Source organism: Aythya marila, assembly GCF_965140915.1.
Source record: "Aythya marila genome assembly, chromosome: 8".
Taxonomy (NCBI): Eukaryota; Metazoa; Chordata; class Aves; order Anseriformes; family Anatidae; genus Aythya; species Aythya marila.
In genome coordinates this window covers 30,822,435-30,842,992 of record NC_139049.1, presented here as the reverse complement: position 1 = coordinate 30,842,992, position 20,558 = coordinate 30,822,435, and the positions used below count along the sequence as shown (strand labels likewise).

The 20,558-nt window shown below is 56.3% G+C and overlaps 1 protein-coding gene and 1 long non-coding RNA gene across 3 annotated transcripts; one reads left to right on the top strand and one right to left on the bottom strand.

Annotated features, from left to right (window-relative positions):
* Positions 1-1,749: 1,749 nt before the first annotated feature.
* On the bottom strand, positions 1,750-11,093 carry AK4 (adenylate kinase 4). Of its 2 annotated transcripts, XR_014318078.1 has the most exons (6): positions 10,714-11,093; positions 6,376-6,495; positions 5,070-5,242; positions 4,609-4,727; positions 3,599-3,994; positions 1,750-3,411 (listed from the first exon to the last, which is right to left on the bottom strand). XR_014318078.1 is itself a non-coding variant. In XM_082766690.1 (5 exons), exons 1-5 carry the CDS (start codon positions 10,856-10,858, stop codon positions 3,880-3,882), a joined length of 672 nt encoding a protein of 223 aa, XP_082622816.1. In that variant the 5' UTR covers positions 10,859-11,093; the 3' UTR covers positions 1,750-3,879. The 2 variants fall into 2 exon arrangements, 1 of the variants encoding a protein (XP_082622816.1); XM_082766690.1 differs by having other exon boundaries at positions 1,750-3,994.
* Positions 11,094-11,488: 395 nt separating this feature from the next.
* On the top strand, positions 11,489-12,775 carry LOC309880767. The gene is made up of 2 exons (XR_014318028.1): positions 11,489-11,609; positions 12,243-12,775. It is a non-coding gene; the product is annotated as an uncharacterized lncRNA (long non-coding RNA).
* The last annotated feature ends 7,783 nt before the right edge of the window (positions 12,776-20,558 follow it).

The following is a 20,558-nucleotide window of genomic DNA, read 5'->3' as shown; positions in this document are numbered from 1 at the left end:
GCGGGGACCCAGGATTTCGGGATGCAGGGACTCGGGATGCAGGGAGGCAGTGAGGAAGGGACACAGGATTTCAGGGTGCAGGGACCCAGCATTTCGGGATGCTGTGATGCCGGGACCTGGGATTTTGGGATGCAGGGACCCGGGATGCAAGGAGGCAGGGATGCAGAGCGGCAGGGAGGCAGAGACCCGCGATTTCAGGATGCAGGCACCCGGCATCTCAGCGTGCCGTGATGCGGGGGGATTTCGGGACGCCCTCTCTCGCCTTGGGGCGGCCCGAGCGGGCAGCGGGCTTGGTAGAAACCCCCCCCAGACAACGAGCAGCGGGCAGCGGCCCCCGGGAACCCCTCCAGCGACCCCTTAACCCTGCTGCTCGCCCCGACCCCGGCCCCGACCCCTGCCCGGTGCCTCCTCACCTGGCCCCGCCGCCGCCTCCATGCTCCCGCCGCCCGCCGGGGCCGCGCCGCAGCCGGCAGCGCCCGCTCGCGGGGGCGGCGGCGGCGGCGGCGGCGCGGGCACGCGCACGCGGGCACGCGGACGGACGGACAGACAGGCAGAGGGACGGACAGACAGAGGGACACACAGACAGACGGACAGAAGGACAGCCAGAGCCCCCAGAGCCACCCAAACCCCGTCCCTAGCTCGCGTCCCCTTTCTCCGCCCCGGTCCCGGCGATGCGCGGTGACCCCCGGGGGGACCGGGGCTGCTCCCCCCGGGGCTGCTCCATCCCCCCCCGAAGGTCCCGATTTGGAGCAATTTGGGTGCAAACAGCCGGCAGGAGTGCGGAGAGCAAAGAAAGAGCATCGCCCTGGGGGTCTACGCGAACCCCGGGGGCGTCGTGCGGTGCAGGTGAGCGGGCAGGAAGGGGGGAGCCTGGGTGATTTTAGGGTCGCGGTGAAGTTTGAGGAAATATCAGCAGCCCTCGGATGTGGACCCGCAGCCGCTTTGCCCCCCGTGAAATCCTGGGGGAGAAAATGGGGAGTGACAGCTCGTGGGGCAGTGTCACCCAAGGGGCCTGTGCTTTACCCCCAGGTAGCGGGGCAGGGCGATGGCAGCAAACCAAAGGGCATCCGCAGCTGGCACAAACTTCCAGAGCCCTCTGGGTTTCTCCCGAATCCACCCATCACCCACATTCCCCCACTGGGGTTCAGCTCCTCAGCCCCCCCTCCCCGATCCCAGCAACATTTCCCACCCCATTTTCCTTTTTTCCCCTCCAGTCACTGCAGTGTCTCCGCTTATTCCACACGTGGCACCGGGGCCTCGAGCTGCTGGCTGTAATTAAAAAGAAGAAAAAACGACGGGATCTGCAAGGTAGTGATGAGCTGGGGCACTTCCAGCTTTTAATTCCCTCTGCCCCGATCCACGTGACGGATTACTTGGGGCACAGAGCGAGCTGGAGCGTTGCTGCCCCTAATGCTCCTGTGCTTTTACTGAGGGACGCTATACGGGGAAATGAGAACGACTTTCTGTGCAACAGCCGGCTTCATCCACAGCGTCTGAGCTGCCTTTTTAACTTTTTATTGTAGATTTTACCAAATAAAGGAGCTGGCTGTAAGGCAGGACCCAAAAAGCAGCATTGGGTTCAAGCCAAAAAAATATAGAGGGGAATTTCCTCCCCTTGGAGTGGGGATGCTCCAGCTCCTCTCCTTCCTCCCCATTGTTCCCAGTAATTCCAGAGGCTCCTTGGCATGGGGAAAGGGCTCATGCAGAGCCCAGCACAGTGGCAGTCGAGCAAAACTCACAGACAGACACCGCCAGCACAGGGATAAGCAGGAGAAAAATTTTATTTACATCTTTCGAGCAGCAGCACAGCGGTGGCCACTCCCCGGGAAGAAGCTGCAGGAGCAAACGGGGGGCGCGGGCCCCCAGTGCCCCCCACGCGGCACCTTGGTCCTTGCAGGATGCTGGAGGGAAGGGGATTCAGCATGGAGCCGAAGGAAAACACGGCAAGGAGGGAAGGCAAGGGGCTGGGTGCGTGCCGCTGCGGGGTTTGGTCTATGAAAGTGCACAGTACAACAATTCTTGTAGAAAAATCCGTCCCGAGGGCTGGAGGCATGCGTGGTCGCAGGGCTTCTGCATCTACAGAAGGGTTCAGAGCCTTGAAAACAAGTGCTCGGGGTCTTTCCTGGGGAAAACCCAACCGCAAGCCCCGGGCTGGGCAACACATGGGGGATGGATGCTGCTCTGCAGATGCCCAACGGCTTCTGGCTCCGTTATCAGGAGAGAGCCAGAGCAGAGCTGCCTCTGACTGAGCCAGCAACCGTCAGGGGCTCCTCTGGCGGCATTAAGATGTGCTGAAGTTTTGCACAAGCAGCCAAAAACAAACCCCAAAGTCGGTTCCCCCTGCCCTGCCAGAGACCTGCTCTCCCAGCAACGAAACAGCGACACTTCAGCACCAGAAACTTGCCCAGGCTGCTCAAATTGATGGCACGGGGGTGGGGGGTAGCGACAGCTTTTCTGCATCCCTGCTGCGCTGCCCAGCTCCACCGGGGCAGGCAGCTCAGCAAGGCGTTCTCCAAAGTGGATGCTAAAACTCTGTGCTTTTTTTTTTTTTTTTTTAACCTTTAAAAATACACATCTCGCTTTTTTTTTTTTTTTTTTTGTTAAATATATAGTCTATAAAATAAGGCAACTCGAGGAGGCCAGCAGAGCATCCCTGCGGATTGGGTGCTGTGCCCCCACGGGCTCACAGCACGTCCAGTTGAGAAAAGCTGGGGTCTGTGCCCAGGGCTCCTGCACACGGGGCAGCAGCAGCACCCGCAGGGCCTTTTAATCCCAGTTACACAAAGACGTCTGGGCAGAAGGGGCACGCTGATGCTGTTTCAGACGAGGTGCACGCTCATGCACATCACTGCTGAAGCGGGCTGAGCATCAGGGCACAAACATTTTTGGCAGCACTCACGGGCAGCACAAGAGCCTGCGGCCACGGGGGGCGAACCCCTCCACAACGGGCATTTCCTCGGGGAACAGCCCAGGTTTCCACAAGGACCTCGGGTAGAAAGGCAGCAAGGAACAAGGAATGACTCGAATTCTCCCCCAGAACGCAACGCGTTAAAATCAATCTCTGGGAGAAGCTACAACACCAACATGTCTCATGGTACGAAAAGCTACGGACAAGGAAAGCACGAGGAGTGCAGCTCCGCCCTGGCTCTCACCTGCTCACCTGCCTGCTCCACGTCACACCAGCTCAGGACAAGCCGACTGTATAGCAGCTTTTCAAAATGCATTTTTTTTTAAATCATCCCTCTTCATAAAAAAAGCACAACTATGTAGTTTACCTCCCATGTTTTCCCTCTTCTGTTTCTATCACTGGAAATGCGATCTTCACATTTCTGAGCTCTGCAATGTGAACGTTTTCTGTGTTCCTCACCAATTCCCACGGGGCTAAGTCTCGCATTCTAGAGCTTTATTTCTCTAAGAAATAAATTTAATAGAAAATAATTTAAAATGAAAAAAAAAAAACCTACAACAGAGTGATCTGCAGTAAACAGTACTGTGGAGCAATGGAATGACGCATTATAGGCCTAGAGAGAGGTTGGGGTTTCATATGGGGGTGGCGGGGAAATCATGGCAAGTTGTGTAAACCTGACAGAATCATTACCTAGGTTTGCATCACTGATCTGTGCAGTTGGATCACCGGCAGGAATACTTTCTAGCCTCAGAAGGAAAAAAAAAACACTTATTCTAGCAGACTTGACCTTATAAGCGGAGACCTCTTCACCCTGATGCTGGCTGTGACTGTGTTTCCACAGCTGTTATCCAGCACGCCTGGGGAAGCAGCCGTAGGTACTGCATGATCACCTAATTTGAGCAGAGCTCCAGCACGGTGCAGAGAAACCAAACACGTTATCCCCTCAGTCCCTGGTCCTCCACCCAACCGGGTTAGTTTTCCTCCTCTGAGTGCAGAGGGGGGATCTTGTTGGAAAGCAGAGCGTACACGTACGGCCAGATCTTGTTGGTCTCCGTCCCCGAAAACGAGTGCAGGATGCCCCTGCTCCTGGAAGAGAGTTGAGAGGAGAAGTCAGCACCTAGGGACAGGACCCCTGCAGGCAGGGCGTGCTGTGAAATGCCTCTGCCTGCCTCTGGGGAAGCTTGCCCGTGGCTTTCTGGGCTGCAGGAGGGGCAGCGAGGGGTTAGACGTGTTCACACATGGGTGGGCTGAACCCCAGCAGCCACCCCTAATCCCACCACACACCTCCCAGTTCCCACGGGAGCAGCAGCTGGAGAACCCCTTCTCACCTCCCCTGCAGCCTGGATGCTCCCAGTCCACACATTTTCTGCCACCCCTTGCCCTGGCTTCTCCTGCCCTGCTGCCAGCTGCCCCATACTTCACCTAAAAGGGCAGGCAGCGGCCTCAGCCTGGTTTTTGCAGGGCAAATACACCACCCCGGGCTGCAGAGCACAGGGGGTTATTTAATGAACTCCTCGATTTATATTATTTGAAGCAGCACAGAAAGATGCTGCAGGTTCTGTGAGCACAGTGAAGCGCCCTCTGCAAGGCCACCCCCTCCGTGGACCCCGATGTGGTGCTGAGCGCAGCGATCTGCCCCCCAACACCCAGCAGGGGCCGTGGGCACACTGTTTTATTTTTTTTTTGCATGCTATACTCACTTGTACAGCTCTATCACCGGCTTGGCAGCGTCCTTGTACTTCCTCAGCCGGGCAGCGATGGCCTCGGGTTTGTCGTCCTCGCGCTGGACCAGCGGCTCGCCCGTCAGGTCGTCGATGCCCTGAGGAAAAGCCAACACCATTTGGGGGCTGCAGCTCCCCAGAAAGCTGCCCCAGCTGCCCCGTGCCCTGGTTGCTCGAGGCAATTAACATCTAAGCACCTTCCTGCGGCGCTTAACACAAACCTCACTTGGCTGAGTGCATTTTGCACAGCTCCTCAGGGACAGCTGCCAAGCACAAAGCCCTCCGGTGCCCCGCAGCCCCCGGGTCTTACTACATGGGATTTCTTCCCCGGTGGTAATTTAGGATCGTGCCAGCCCGCCCACGCAGCACGAGGCGCCTCTGACCTTTGCCTCCCTCCAGTCGCTCTGGACAGGCACAAAGCCAGCGCTAGGGGCTCTTACGTGCACGTGGGGCGGGTTGAACTCCATGTTGTAGACCCTGCCGCTCGCCGGGTGGATCCAGCGGGCGCTCAGGCGGTCCTTCAGCGTCTCGAAGGGGATGTTCAGGCTGATCACCAGGTCCAGCTCGCAGATCCTGTCCAGCGCCTCGGCTTGCCCCAGCGTCCGCGGGAAACCTGCGGGCAGAGAGGGGCTGGGTGAGCAGCAAGAAAGCATTTCTCTGCCCGCCCCGCGGCCGTGGCGCTGTAAAGATAGCACAGCTCCTCGCTGCAGCCCAAACGGTGTGAAAAAGAGGCATCCGCCAGATGGCTGCGACAAAAAATAGCTCCTCCAGCACCGGCTCCCAAAATACAGCACGCAGGTCGCTGCGGGCTCGTGTTCTCCAGAGAAACCACGTCCAGCAGGAGGACCTGCCCCATCTCCCCGCCTCTCCCGGGCACCGCAGAGCTCAGCGAACATCTGAAAAACCCCAGGTTTTACCCAAGCAAAGAATTATTAGCTGAGAGCTGGTCAGGACACCACCACAGCTAATGAAGGAGTCGTTAGGAGAAAGAATACATGAGGTCTGCTTTGCCACGTCTAGTCGGGCTGTTATTTGGGTATGGACTGCTTGAAATCAGCACGCTCCTCGCTCCTTGGGGCAAGGCATTGGGCACAAAGTGGTGGCAGGACAGCAGCTCGTCCCCGAGCTGTGCTGCCTGGGGGCAGCTCCCACGCAGCACCACAAACCAGCCCAGAACAGCCCCGTGCTGCACGAACCGGGATCTGAGCGCTGGGATGCACGCTCGTGGATGTTGAAACACAGGAGTTTTAACACAGCAAAAGTACGGAGTTGTTTATACAGCGCTGCTCACTGTGCGATTTGCCAACCAGCAGATGAATTAAGCAGTGTTATCCTAAGAGTGGTGAAATTTTAATAGCAAGGACTGAGTTTGGGGTGGTTCCTCCACCCACTTTCCTCTTTTTGTGCCTTAAAAAATAGGAAACAATCAAAGAAACCCTTCAATATACAGAAATGAGGCTCCCGGTTATTAATAACTGGCTATTCCTCCTCTTCTCACACTCCATTAATTCAGGGGCTGCTTCAACCCGGCCTGACCCCACAGGGCTCAGGGGCCCAGCCACCCATCCTGAGTGCTGGCCCCCAAAAGCACTGCCCTTGTGAGAGGTTGGGTGCCATCCGCCCCAACTCCTGCTGCCAGCAGGACCCCAAAAGGCACCTTCGGTCTCTCTCCTGCTGCTGCAAACCCCTCGGCAGCACAACGATGATCTAAAAGCCCCCGGGAGCCTCCTGTCTGGATTCACTCACCGTCGAGCAGCCAGTGCTCCCCTCGCCGCTTCTCCAGCTCCGTCATCATCACGCGCGTGATGACGTGGTCGGGCACCAGGAGGCCTCGCTCAAGGTACTGCTTTGCCAAGACGCCAACTTCTGTTCAAGTTAAAGAAAATTAAAAAAAAATGAATGACGTTTCTGCTTAAAAAACACCGCTCCCCCTCAAATTCTGTCTGCCCTCTGAGAGCGCTCATCCAGGAGCCTCTCAGCAGCATCCCCGTCCTCAGAGGGGACAAATTTGTACATCTGCTGTAGAAATAATCCCACTGCACAGAACCACAGCGGCTGTCACTGCGCTTTGGAGAAGTTTCCAGTGAAGTTAAGACGAGAAATGATGTGTTTGGGTAACGTCTGGACAACTGGCAGCACCTGGCTCGCAGAAACCAAGTTTGCCTCCTCCTGCTTCCACGTCCAGCCGTCGCCGTGAGAAGCTGGCACTACCTTCTGGAAATTACCCCAAGAGATGCAAATTCAAGATTTCACACGCAGGCTGCGGCAGTAAACAGGCAACATCAGAGAGCTCGTTTGGAAACACAAACCTCAGAGCCCTCACTGCAGCTGCTGAAGGCAGAACACGGCTTTCCATCCACCGGGCTTTACGACTTCAGAGGCTCAGCTCAAAATACACGCAGATAAGAGAACTATTTCCCAGATCAAACACCTGAGAATATAATTGCAGCGTACCTGCAGGGCGAATACACCTGAGCAGGCTCCTGCTTGATTCTCCCCCGCATCAGCTGGAGCTGAGAAAGTGCTGCAGGAGGAGCCCCGCGGGGCAGCGAGGGTTCCCTGAGGGATAAACCTGGCCAGGACCCACCTGCCCTGCAGCCTCGGCCACCTGGGCAGCCAGCAGCAGCCCTGCTTCCACTTCTTTTTCCCATTTTTATTGCAGCTTGGGTACTTTGAGCGGTGAGGAGGAACGCTGTGGTTTCTGCCTGCCCCCAGATGGTGAGAAAAGGGGCCTGAGACAAATTCGCCTGGGTCTTACGTTACAGATTGCCCACAATTTTGTCTTAGGCACTCGGAGACACAGAGAAACTATGTGGAAATAGAACTGCTCCTTGGCACCAGCTGGGGCAAGTCCTGCCCCTGCCCCTGGAGAGGCTCTGCCCCTTCTGTCTGCACCAGGACCAGACCAGCTCCCCTTCCCCAAGCAGCTAACACAGCGTTTGGAAGCAGAAATTAACATTTTGGCACATTATCGAGTGAGGCCAGCATGTCCCAAAGCACCGGTCCTCCACCTGAAGTCCCAGGAGCCGTGCTGCATGGGGCTGGCTGCTGGGGTTTTGCACCGATGGCTGCGCACAGAGGGAGGTGCAGGAGGGGCAAAGCCCCCCAAATCCCAACCCGAGTGGGGTTGCTCCCTCCTCTCTCTCCACCAACCTCTGCAGCACCGCCTCTGCCCGAGCTTGGCCCCATACTGGTCCCAGTATTCATTACTGGGGACTTTGGAGCACGGCGAGCTGCCTGAAGGAGAAGGGGCTCTCCAGGCTCTGCTTTTCCAGCCTGAAACACCCCAAACGGCGCCGTTCCCGACAGGCAGCAGGCTTTGTGCAGGACCTACAGCTCCCGGGGAGAGCCCCTCACCTCCACCCCAAAATTACAGCAACCAACGCCGCCGAGCAGCTCCGCACCCGGTGCCTTTCCCAAAAACGAGCTCGATGTCGCTGCCCATACGGTGATGGGGGAGAGAACATCAGGTCTTGTGCAAGCAGCACCGAGACCTCCTAGGGCAGAAATATTAAAGTGAAAACTTTACTCTTCTTCACTGACAAATCTTCCTCAGCCCGGGCACGGCATCCCCCTGCAGGTCCTGGTGTGATGGGCAGGGGTTTTCACCCGCCTGGCCTGGCGCAGATCCCACCCAGGGGCCAAAATCCACGCTGCTAAGCTAACGACCGCGGGACTTCAGACCCTGCTGTCCCCGTCCCTTCCCGGCTCAACCCTGCACCCGTGCCTCTGAGCTCTTATCAGCAAAGCGGGTCCCAGCCTCCAGCGACGCCTCCCGCTGTGGCTGGGGGCTGCGGGGGCTCGAGGAGAGGCTGTTCCCAAACACAGGGAGCAGGAGGCTGTGGCTGGAGGCACTGCAGAGCACCAGGACTTCGTTTGCCAGCAGCCCCCTGGGCAGACCCTGCGAGATAACGCGGACTTTGGGCCCCCCGGGGCAACCTTTTGCATGATTTCTTATTTGGGCTCCAGCAGCGCAGCCTTAATGGAGAGGAGGAGCTCCGGGTGGTTAATGCAGCACTGCCCGTGGTTATCTGTGCACCAAGCTGGAACAACCCCAGCTGGACGGGGTTCTCGGAGCCCCCAAACCACTTCCCCAATGCAGGGCTCTCACTCTCACCCTGTCTCTGCCAGCCTGGCCTCCCTCCGGGGAGCTGGAGCATGGCACGGCCACAAACCTGGGGATGTCACTGACCTCCCTCCCACCCCTTTTAGCGCACGGTTCCCATCATCACAGCACCCTTCTGCCCCCAAAATGTTGCAGCAAGCAGAGACCCAGGGCGTGCAGTTTTACTGGAATTCACTGAGCCCTGCTGACACCCCGGGACGCTGCAGGCACCAGAGGCAAAGAGCTGGGCAGTGGGACAAGAACCGGCCGAGGAAAACGGTCACTGCCCTCCAGTACCCCCGGCACAGCACCAAAAGCAGTTTCTTTACCTCCTGCTCTCCCCAGATCCAAACAAAGCACTTTTGCACAACAGGGCAGCCACGAAACGAGGCACTGATTAACCAACACATCCGTGGTAGCGGATGCACTCGCCGAGTCACTGTTACAAAACCCCAAGGGTTCCAGTGGCAGCGGCACACCCAGACACCCCTCACCCTGGGGCTCGCTCTGTGCGGGATGCTCAGGTGTCCTCCGGCTTCGTGAGATGGGAAAATCACCTCCAAATCGACTCCTGTACAGTTTCCTTGCCCAGAGGCTGCTCTAAAACCCCTCGGCGGGTCCCTCTGGAGGGCAGTGGGGTGTCTGTGAGACTGGCCTCAGCTCCCCTACAATGCAAAACCAGTGGCGTGGATGACAAACTCAGGAAGGGAATTTACTTCCATCCAGCTTCCTCCAGAGCTGGCACACCGCTGCGTGGTCATGTAACAGCTTGTCCAAAGCAAACAGCAAAAAAAAAAGAAAGGAAAAAAAAAAAAAAAAAGCAAACAGCTGCACATTACTGAGAGCTATGACCAGAGGTGAAGGCAAAGGTGGCACCTGAAAATTACGGCGGCTTTGCTCCTGAGCAGCCTCACCTGAGTTTCCACCCCCGTTCCCCACCCGCTGCTGCACCGCTTGGTCTTCGCCCAGGTGCTCTGCGGCTCCGCCAACAGAGCTATTGGGATTTTCCAAATTTCGAGCCTCTCCCCAGGGGAAATATTGCCGTGCTTTTTTTTTTTATTATTATTTATTTATGGAAGGAAATCTGGGTATTTTTAAACGAGCCTGCAACGCCCCACGGAGCACGCAGCTCTGAAAGTTTATCCTCCCCTTTTTTTTTTTTTTTTTTTTTTCCCTTTTCTCGTCACACCTCGAAAAAGGCAAAGTGCGGCTTGTTCCTCTGGGCTGTTTTGTGTCGTTTTATGGCTCCTCTGAGTCAGTTTCCTCCCCGGGGAACAGCAGCAGCGTTGGCATTGCCCAGCCACGGCTAGGGACAGCCCCACACCACCCGGCTGCTGGCTCCCAAAACTTTGCTGGATCCATCACGGGCCGAGATGGCTGGCCCCGATGAAGCACATCACAACCCGTCAGCTCATAAAAAAAGGGCTTCAGATGCGAAACACGGGGTGGGTTGGCAGTACTGTGCCCCCTGATCCTGGAGGGCAGCTTATTAAGGAGCGGGGCTCATAGGGTGCCCTGTGCCACCCCGCTGGCCTCGCCACAGGGGATTGCATGGCACGGCACAGCATCGGGACACCCCATAACCCACAGCAAGCTTCCCAGAAGGGTTTCCCTGTGGGAACTTGTATGTGCCCAGAGCATCCCTCGCCCCACGGGTGTCACAGCAGGCACAGGGGGACCCAGGCTGCGTGACTGAACCCCATTCCTCCAAAACCCTTGTGTTAACACGGAAAACCCGCAACCCCAGGTGCCGAGGCTGCCCGTGGGCGCTCGTGCAGCTTTTTTTGGCTGTGCCCACCTGGGGCTGGGGGCAACCCTCAGCCCGCTTCTCCCCAGCACACCCAAGATGGAGGGAAGACCACCTCATCCCCACAGTGGGGGGGGGGAGATTTCCCCTTAGGGTTTCGCCCCGAGCCGTGAGCGACCCCGACCCCATCCCCACACCGCCCACGACCCCGGGGGGCACCCCGGGCACTCACCGCCGCCCCGGCCGAGGCTCTCCCTCAGGAACTGCCCGCTGGAGAGGTGCTGCAGCCCGAAGCTGCGGGCGATCCTCTCGCACACCGTCCCCTTGCCCGAGCCGGGGGGGCCCAGCACCACAGCCCGCAGCACCTTGGACGCCATCTCCCCGCGGGGCAGCCCCCCCCCCCAGCACCCCCTTCCCCCCAAAAAATCTCTCGCCTCACGCAGCCTCCCCCGAGGGGGGATGCGGAGCTGGGAAGGGGGCACGCAGGGGGGGCCCCGCCGCCTCGCAGCCCCCCACCACGGGACCCCGCATGCCGGGGAGCCCCGCAAAATGGCGTGTTAATGGGGGGGGGGGGGAGCCGTGCCGAGCCGAGCCGTGCCGAGCCGCTCACCCGCCGCCCGTACACATCAGCACGGAGCAAGGAGGGGGGGGACACGGCCGCCCCCTCGGGCCGCCCCCTCGGGCTGGGCACCCTGGGACTTGTAGTCCTGCAAAACCCCCCCCCTCCATTATAGATGGGGCAGGGCTGGGCTCGGTGCCGCCTCATGGGGCTGTGGTGACAACGGGGGGAGCACCGCGGGGCGCCCCCTCGGTGTGTGCGGTGCGAGGTGGTGATGGGGGGGGGCTGTGAGGGGGCACCCGCGCGTGAATTATATGCGCGTGAATTACATATGCGTGAAACATATGAGCGTGCACGACACGCGCGTGCACGACATGCTTGTGAACGACATGCGTGTGCGCGATATGCGCGTGCACGATAGGCGGGTGCCCCCTCCCTCCCTCAGGAAGCGGCGGGCGCATCACATGGCCGCGCGGCGCTGCCATAAACACGCCAAGATGGCGGCCCTCACGCCGCCCGCCCGCCCGTGCTGCGTCACGGCGCCCCCCGGCCCCGCCGCCAGCCCTCAGGTGGGTCCGGCCCGGCCCGGCCCTCAGGGGGGCACCGCGCTGGGTTTGGGGGGGCTTCCAGCGGGGACCCCCTTCCTCAGAGACCCTCCCCCGGGTTTCGGCAGAGCTGGCCGGGCGCGGTGCTTCCTCCCCCCCCCCCTTCCTTCCCGTTGCGCACTGCTGTTTTGGGGGATTGGGGGAGCGGGCGGGGGGCTGAGGGGCGCTGAGGGGGCTCCATGGGGGGCTCCGTGTGAGGCTGTGCCTCAGGGGGGTGGTGGAGGAGGGAAGGGGAGAGGTGCTGGGGGCTGTGGGGTTATCGTGAGCCCCCCCCCCGGGGGTGTTGCTGAGGGAGGAGTGCTCGGTGCTGGCTGCTGGTGCCCGGCCAGGGTGGGTTGGGGGTGGTGAGGGGCACGCGGAGGGGACGGGAATCCTATAAAACAGCCCCAAAACACGGCCAGCAGCCGGTCCCCAGGGTCTGAGGGGGGGAGCGGAGCTTCGGGAGCAGCCAGGCCACGCCGGGGGGCTTCAGAAAGAAGCAAGGGGTGGCAGCTTCCACCAACAACCAGATATTCTTAAATAACCCTACAGGGATACCCAGGGCACGGGGCGGTGTGCTGGGTCCCCAGCCGGCTAAATGTTTTGTTTAAAAAGCAGGGAGGGCTCTCCAGACGGTGACGAGGAGCCAAGTTCTGCGTTTTCGCACACCTGTTTGCTTTCCGCATCGTGGCGCGGCTGGAGCGAGGCGAAAATCGGCGTGAGAGGAGAGGAGAGGCAGCAGGTTTGGGGGATCCCCTTGGGGGAAACGGCACTGGCCGCGAGCGGGTGCCCAGCAGAAGAGGGGTGCGACGGGAGTTGGGTGGGACCGCACACCTCTGCGGTCACGGAGCTGCTTGAAACAGCCCACGAGTAACTGCTGGAGCACGGATAAAATCTTCAGATGAAGACACACCTGAGCTACCAAGCGGCACCTCTTCTCTTCCCACCTCAGCCTCCAAAATGTGGGATTCCCCATGCCACTCCTCTTCCATTCTGTTGAAGTCAGTAGATTTTTTTTTTTTTCTACTGGAATAATGTGGCGTGAAAAGGCTTCAGAGTGGCAGTAAATAATTCATTTTTGGGGCACTTCCCTTCCTTTTCAAAAGTCACAGCTGTACGTACAGATTTTCTTGAGCATTTTTTACAAAGTTTTTTGGTGTTTTGTTTTTTTTTCTTGCAGCAGCAGATGATGTAACTAATTACAATCGATGGCAAACCTGCAAGTTTTAGGGTATACGTTTAGGTCATCTGTGTCATCATCTGACGTCAGTATTGCATAATCTGTTGACTGTCCCCTTTTTATGTAATGTATGTTTGCAGTTTGTTTTAAAATGTACAAATATTTTTTTCCACTGCGTGCTTCTCCTCAGATATTTCATACTTGTCTCTCCATTGCCCTCTTCTGTTAAAAACTTGTAAGGCACCATTTTGGTAGCTGGATCCCTCTCAGCGTTACGCCTTTCTCTTTTAAAAACAACCTCTGAACATCTCCAGACATGCTCTTCTCCAGGTAAGTTCTTTAGAGCAGCAAACCACATCTGGAGTTTCTGCTCCCTCCTGTTAGAAATAGGAGAGCAGCTTGTACTGAGGACGTCCATCAGCATCGTAAATTAACTTTTATAAAAATATGGTAACTTTGGGTTAAAAAGTGTTATGTTTTAAACTCAATTATTTCAGAAGTCAATATGATTCCCTTAACCAGAGGTGTACGCGTGTAGAAGTAGTTCCATGATCTTTTCAGCAATACCTGTTTAAAAAAGAAGAAAAAGTGGGGTGCAAACTACTGGTTGATACAAGTTTGACTTGTGGTAGAAGTTTTTATTTCACAATTCTGTGTTTGGATCCTGTGACCTAAGAGCTCCAGTGGCATACTTGAGCCTGCAGAGCCTTGAGGCACCCCTTCGGCCTCTTCCAGCTGTGGTCCCTCGAGAACACAGCTGGCTGCTCGGCGCCCGGCGCTGCTCCCGTCGGAGCCCTCGGTAGGCACAGGAGCGATCGCAGCTCTCGCAGCGCATGTGACAAGCCCTGATGAAGCCCAGCTGAACGTGTTCGTGGCGCTGTAAAATTCCACGGCTGCCTGGGCGAGCGCCCGGCGCGCTGGGTGCAGTATGCAGCGCGGTCGCGGTGTGGTGCTGCCCTCTACTCGTGCCGGTCGTGATCCCAGCCTTCGGCTGTCGCACGCGGTGCAGCTCCGCCGACTTACGTGGCTCGCAGCCACGGCTGCCTGCTGGCTGTCTGGTTCATGACACTCGGTTCTCGAGTAGCATAAACCAAGCGCTGCTCTGCAGCTCCAGCGAGTTTAAGGGGGAGAAAGGGTACCCTCATTTTCTCCAGCATTGAGCGGTAAGTTAACCCTTCTCCGTTAAATCCAGCATTAGTGAATTGGATTTTGAAGGCTGTTTTGGTCACCGTGGTCGTTAAGATAGCGCTAATTATCTGGATAATTTTCTGAGCTGGATCCCCACATGCAAAGCCACTTGTGTTAAATACTCTGAGCCTCTCACCTGGCAGCTGGGCACCCGCAGAGGGCAGTTTGGGGCTCGGAGGCGTGCAAGGGATGAGAAGACGGAGGAAGCACCTGGCAGCGCCGCGGAGGGGCCACGATGACTGACAGGCTGCCCTGGCTCAGTTATCACAGTGCTGATGCTGTCTCTTGTAAAGGTACAGTACTGTGATAACTGAAGGATGGCAGCCATCTGAGCTTCACGGGGCCCGTGCCCGCCGCGCCCCGTCCCTTTGATTCCTGGAGCTGACGGACGGACAGATGTACACACAACATCCTGCTCAAGCGTCCCTGTTCTAAACAAACCTCTTCGTGTAAAAGTCATGGTTTAAGGAAACTTGAGATGGACTTGAATAAAAATTGTGCTTTACTGGGAGTTCGCCTCTTAGTTGTCTGTTTGATGTAGAAGATCTTCCAGGAATGCCGTGCTTCAGAAGCTTCAATAAGGGTCCCAAAAGTGGGGTCCTGTGCAGCTGGGGGAGCATTTGGGAGAAGAGGTGAGGAGATGTGGGCCAGTGCGTGGGACTGGGTACCAGAAGAAAGGGGAAAGACTGCAGCTATACAGCCCCCCGCTGTAGATACGTATTTTCTATATTTCTTGTTAAAGATTTTAATGATTGTTAATGATTTTAGCCAGTCCCCACTCGCTCTGTTACGTGGGGTTGGGCAGGGAGGTGGTGCAGCCACAGTGGGGCATCTGGTGCTCGCTTGGGGCTGGGGTTTTCTGCCTTGGCCAAGAAGATGGCACGTTCCTTGGGTAACTTCTGTCACAATTCCATCAAAACACCTAGAAAAGGTTTTCGGGGCTCCCACGTGGTGAAGCTCACAGCTTTGTGTGGGTGGCACACCAGCGGGGCTTGGCGGCCGAGGTGTTTGTGCACACCGGGGTCGTGAGTGGTGGGCAGCAAGCAGCCCCGTGGGGTTTGGTGTGAGCCCAGCAGGGACCTGCTGGTGCATTAGTCCTCAGCCTGCAGAGGCTGGGGGCTGATGCAACAGCCTGCAGAGGTCACGATTTATTCTTGATACCGACATTACCTGTGGTGTTAACCCCGCAGCACTCAGAAGGCTCTTAATGCTGCACGGAGTGGTTCATCACCATCGGGGCCCTGCCCTGCGCTGCTTGCGGAAGAGGATTAGCTCAGCCAGCGGCTGCTCCAGCGTGGCAATTACACGCTTTGTGCTGTTTTTTAATTCTGATCTTCTTTGCTGGAAGGTGTTTGCCCGAGCGTGCTGCTGGCTGTGCCTGCGAGCCCTGATGGAACGTTTTGCCAGCGTGCGTCATTTACGCGGGGGGAAATTATTACTGGTGTCGTGACAGCGGCTCGAGTCTGCGTCTGGAGGAGGGCTCTGTTGTACTAGAAACCGTGCAGATGATAAAAAAGACATCCTGCTAACAAGAGTTAAAGTTCTAGATAGATTAAAATCTAAGCAGTCAACCCTCCACTTCCTTTCTGCCTCTTTCCGAAGCCCGAGGGGACCCCTTGGCTGGGGCAGGAGCACCCGAAGGCAGAGGGGGTCGCCTGGCAGCGGGCTGTCCGTGGGGGTACGGCAGCGAGATGCTTGCACTGCCCCTTCCTGGCCATGCCCTGCTTGGGGTTTGCTGGCAGCCTGCACACAAAGTCCCATGAGGAGAGAAAAGAGGGGCTGGGGGAACGTTTGTGGGCTTGCAGGTGGGCACGGGCAGGTCTCTCTTCCCCACGGGGAGCAGGATAACTGCTCGGAGGCAGATGAAAGTTTTGCTGTGGATGGGGTATAAGGAAAAGGTTCTTTACCTGCCTGGCCTTGAGACAGATTTAAGGGCGGATAACCGAGCCAGGCCGCTCAGGGAGACCCCATAACTCCCACACCGGGTACTGGTGAAAGCCAGAGCGAAGCTGCCAGCTGAAATGCCATGTGCCTCCGGGCTCCTGATTGCGATTCTCATTTCCTGTTACAACAAGCACAGCGTCGAGCTCTGGCATGGGACAGGAACTGAAAACGCCGTCCGTGCCTCAGAACAACACCTCTCCGATCAGATTTAACGGGAGCCCTTATCTCCTCTCTCGCTCAGTGGACACCGCGTCCATCTCCTTTCCTGTAGCTTCCGACTGATACCACAATCGGACAGACTTATTATAAATACTCGTGGGTTTGCTATGTCTAAATATTGCTACACGCGAACAATGCAGCTATCAAGTCTTTTTTGGCCGTGGAACACTTCCTCCCACGAGCTGTGTTAAAGCAAGATGTAAACAGCGTGCGTACAGCGATGTATCGCAGCGCTTGCTTCTCAAAAACAAGCTCGCGGAGGGCCAGCCGCTCCCTGATAAAACTTTCTGCAAGGCGTAGCTTTGATGCCAAGGCAAGGCGATTTTCTCGTGACATTTCTCAGCCGTCCTTCTGGATGGATGTGTTCTGCCCCAGCCCTTCTCAGGCTTTTGCAGCAGGAAAGTCCCTTTTCCCATCTGGAGGCTGTCGCTCTCCCACCCACGTTTCGCCGAAGCACAGCAGCTCCGCTCCTGCCGCATCTCCTCGGGGCCGCGAGGCTGCAGACCAGAGCTCAGCTCAGCTCCTGGCTCCCATCCACAAAACATCCTTTTAGGGTAGAAATTATTGCTCCAAGAGAGCCGGCCAGCAGCTATCTCCCTCTGACAACAGCGGGATCAAAGACATCCTTTGTCTGCTAGCACTGAACCTTGGAACCAGGTGAAGGCTTTGCCTTTCCCCCTTTTTTATTTTATTTTTTAATGTGACTTCTCTTACCGTACAGCAGAAAGCATCGGCACCAGCAGCCCTGGCTGTGGTTGTGCTAAAAGGAAAAGGAATCCATCCCAACAGAGCTCCAAGCATGCAGCTGCCGTTCCAAAGTCCAGCGGTGCCCCATATGAATCAGGCTCTGTTTTAATTGCTGTTCATTCAAATTGTCTCTGGCTAGCACAAAGCACTCCACTTGAACTTTAGTCCAGGCCTTCTTGATTAAACATTTCTATAAATCAAGAACCCTGACTGCAACGTCTTGATAAGTGCAAGTACTCGTTGCCCTGGAATGCAACGATGACAAACTCATTTTTAGGTCAGGTTAAGCAATGCCTGAATGTGAGCCTAGAAATGTTGGGCAAATTAGAGTGAAAAAATCAAACAAACAGAAATACCAAGCTGATGGAGACTCTGGTGAAGCCTCGTGGAGCGATCAGAAATGTTAGCAGCTCAGAAGCCTATCTTCTCAGCACACCAGCTCCAAAACCACCTCACGCTGCCTGCAAAATTTCACGAGCATAAAGGGAATTCAGCACGGACTCGTGGCAAGCGTGCTCAGCTCCACTGCGGCGATATTTTCACCTTCCAGCATAAAAGCAGATGGATGTGTTCGAGCTGCCTCCTTCTCCAGCTGCTCCCAGCAGAGTGCTGTGGTTGTCTCCCCGCTCCTGCTGCCAGGTGAGGGGGGTCCCTCTCCACGCCGCAGTAACAGGGATGGCAACAACATGTTCCTCCTACGGGGAAAAGTGGTCCCCAAGTGTGCTGCCTGAATGAAGGACCTGATTGTTTTTCCCTTCTGCATGAAATATTTCTGCCTGCATCTCACGTGGCTTGTGCACAAAGCACGCGGGGCTGGAGGGGGGCTTTGGGCACCGCTGAGAATTTGGGGGCTGAAAGCTGGCTGCACAGCACCCCAGCATCCTCTTATCTACCTCCACCTCTGATAGGAACAGATAAAGGTATCTCTGTCCACTGCTGATGGTTCCTCCTGCCTCAGATAGCGTGCAAACCCTAGACTTTTGTCAGTAGCTTGATTCACAAAGGGAGACTGACGTTAATCGATGTCGGGCTGGGGACAGAACTGCTTACCTGGAACTGGGTGTTGTGGCACAATACCAAAACCGCTGCTCTCGTGGCCATGTTCAGGCAGGTGATAAATTCAGCATGGTTTGACTTGGTATGTAGTTTGCTCTCCGTAACATTTCACAGCAGCAGGAGAGGCACGGAGGTATGTGTGGATGGGTATCCTCTTACAGAAGGTCACGCTTTTATATTGTGCTAATATTACCTTTTCTAGGACCAAACCTTGCGCTTTTCTTCAGATGACAGGTGAAACTCTGGTCCCAATCCCAGATTCCTCGTTGACTTCAAGAGGATGAGGGCTGCACTTAGTCTTGTCTTAAAGATACACAGGAATGTTCATCTGACACTGAGAAAAAATGTGTTCGGCTGTAGCAGAAAACAGGGAACAAAGAGGTGCAGCTGCTGGCTGCGAGCAGGAGGTGGGCACGGGGGGGCTCTTTCTGCCTAAACCCCTTGAGCAGAGATGTGTTGGCACCCTAAGTTCCAGCTTTTGAGGTAAAATAGCCCCTCCATAACCCCTCACCTCTTGCAGAGGGAGGTAGGCAGATAATTCCTTCTCGTTCCAGGCAAAAGCACTTGGCTGTAAAGCCAAAGGCCACGAGGAGCCACCGAGAAGAAGGAAGACATCTCAGCCACCTGGCAAATCCTCTGGGCTGTGCTCCAGTGCTCGCTGTGCATCGGTTGGCAGACATGTGCTCATCTCACATGGACCATGCCACAGGATTTGGGTTTTGCTTCTGGAGCAGCCACCAAGCCCTTGGTTTGTGTGGCTCAGGACACGTCCGTCCCCGGTGCGGCGCACAAATCATTCTCCTTAAATTAAGGCAAACTCAGTACGATTCGGTCAGCACAGATTCTGGCCAGCACAGCCGAGGGAGCAGAGCAGTGGCAGCCCCGTGGCCTGGGAGGGATGGAGAGGACCGGAGGCTTTCAGCAGTCCCACAGCTGCTCCTTGCCGCCGCCTCCCCACGGCGAGCCAGAGAGCTCGCTATCGATTGCCCTCCATTTTAATTAACTCCAGAAGCAGGCAGAGCACACTGAATAATTCAAGAGAGACATGTGTTTAAACATTTGCAAAAGCCTCAGATTCTTCCTGGCTAAAAATAAGCCTGTGAGAGAGCAAATTACTGCTGTTCGAGGTGCTGCCAGATGGAGAGCAGAGCCACGGACCCCATCCTGGCACCCTTGCGTTGCTCTGCTCAAGCAGAGCCCAGCCGTGGGTCTCATCCCTGCTGCTGGGACCAACCCGGGGGTGATAGGGGTGGAAAGTTCAAGGGAAAGAGTCCAGGCACAAGGGCAGCACCAGCACAGGAGGTTTCGTTCTGGTGCTAGCAAAGAGCTCACGGCAAAGAGCCCTGGGGAATGGGCCAGCAGAGGAGGTGAGGCTGGAGGTTTTAGTCGTAGGTCTGAATTTCCAGGGGTTTCTCTGCTTTCTCTAGCTGGGAGTCTCATGTCCTGGGGGTATGGAATAGAGCAGGACATTAAAGAAGCACACAAACAGAAACGTGCCAGTGCTGGTGCCCTTTGGGTCAGCATTTTGGAGCAGCCGAGCAGAAGCAGCGAGGAGGAAGCAGCGAGGCTCCATGCCGATGTTCCTGAGCACTGCCCAGGCTGGCCTGCTGATTTGGTGCAAGCAGTTACGAGCGATTTCCTTAAACGTATCGGCTTCATGTTCCCAGAATGATTAAAAAAAAAAAAAATGCCATGTGTTGTTTTTGAGAGAAACTTCCATCCTGTGCAGAACAACAGCGTCTCAGGACAGCTCGTGACGCCGCCCCTCCAGCACCCAAAGCCTTCCTGCGTGCTGGGGTGAAACACAGTGCTCTAGGGGACTCTGGAAATTAAAGCTTCCAGAAGCCTGTTGCTAATGAAGCCTAATTAATTTTGGATGTAAATTGGCCGTGCTGCTGCAGCTGCGTTTGAATCCCCATTAAAGGGAAAGTCATTTTAATCAAACCCCACAGTGGGTGCTTTATCTGGCAGTGATTAGAGGAGCCCAGTATCTATTTAGTTCCTTCTTAGTCTAAAGGATTTTTCACTTTTTGCCCTTCTAACTCAGATAAATGCAAGGCAACAAGCCACAGCCTTTTAAAACTATTAAGTAAAATAAGGAACACTACAGCAACGTGCTCTTACTGCAGCCCAGCCTTCGAAGGGGCCTGAACCTCACCATTCCCACCTCCACGATCGCTGGCACCATTCTTTTCCCCCCTAACACCCCACAGACGGACACGCAGCCCTGCTGCATGTGCTGTGTCCGTGGCGAAGCAGAGCAGCAGGGTGAAGGCAAAGACAAGGGTGGTGACCTCCTGGCGCTGGCATTGCTCGTCGTAACGGGCTTGGAAAGTCCACGGATCTCCAGATCTGGAGTTTGCCATCCAGCTCTTATTTCTGAGCCCTCCGTGCCACTGTTTTATGATTCTTCGATTCCCTGATCGTGTGGTGCTCTGACCGTGAACACCACCCTTCCTGGAAACATGACGGGAATTCTCCAGAGGACAGAAGGAAGGGGGAATACGCCAAACTCCACATAAAACTGCCGCTCTCCAGCAGAGACCAAGGAGGTCAGGAGTGGGGTTTGGAGCCGGCCACCACCACTCTGCTCCGTTTTG

What these genes read in the sequence shown, in the direction of transcription:
- AK4 (XM_082766690.1), bottom strand. Translation starts at nt 10,858, where the DNA reads ATGGCGTCCAAGGTGCTGCGGGCTGTGGTGCTGGGCCCCCCCGGCTCG. An exon ending in GGAGCACTGGCTGCTCGACG is followed by an intron (nt 5,243 to 6,375) that starts GTGAGTGAATCC and finishes CTCTGCCCGCAG; the next exon opens with GTTTCCCGCGGACGCTGGGG. An exon ending in CCGGTGATAGAGCTGTACAA is followed by an intron (nt 3,995 to 4,608) that starts GTGAGTATAGCA and finishes ACTCTCTTCCAG; the next exon opens with GAGCAGGGGCATCCTGCACT.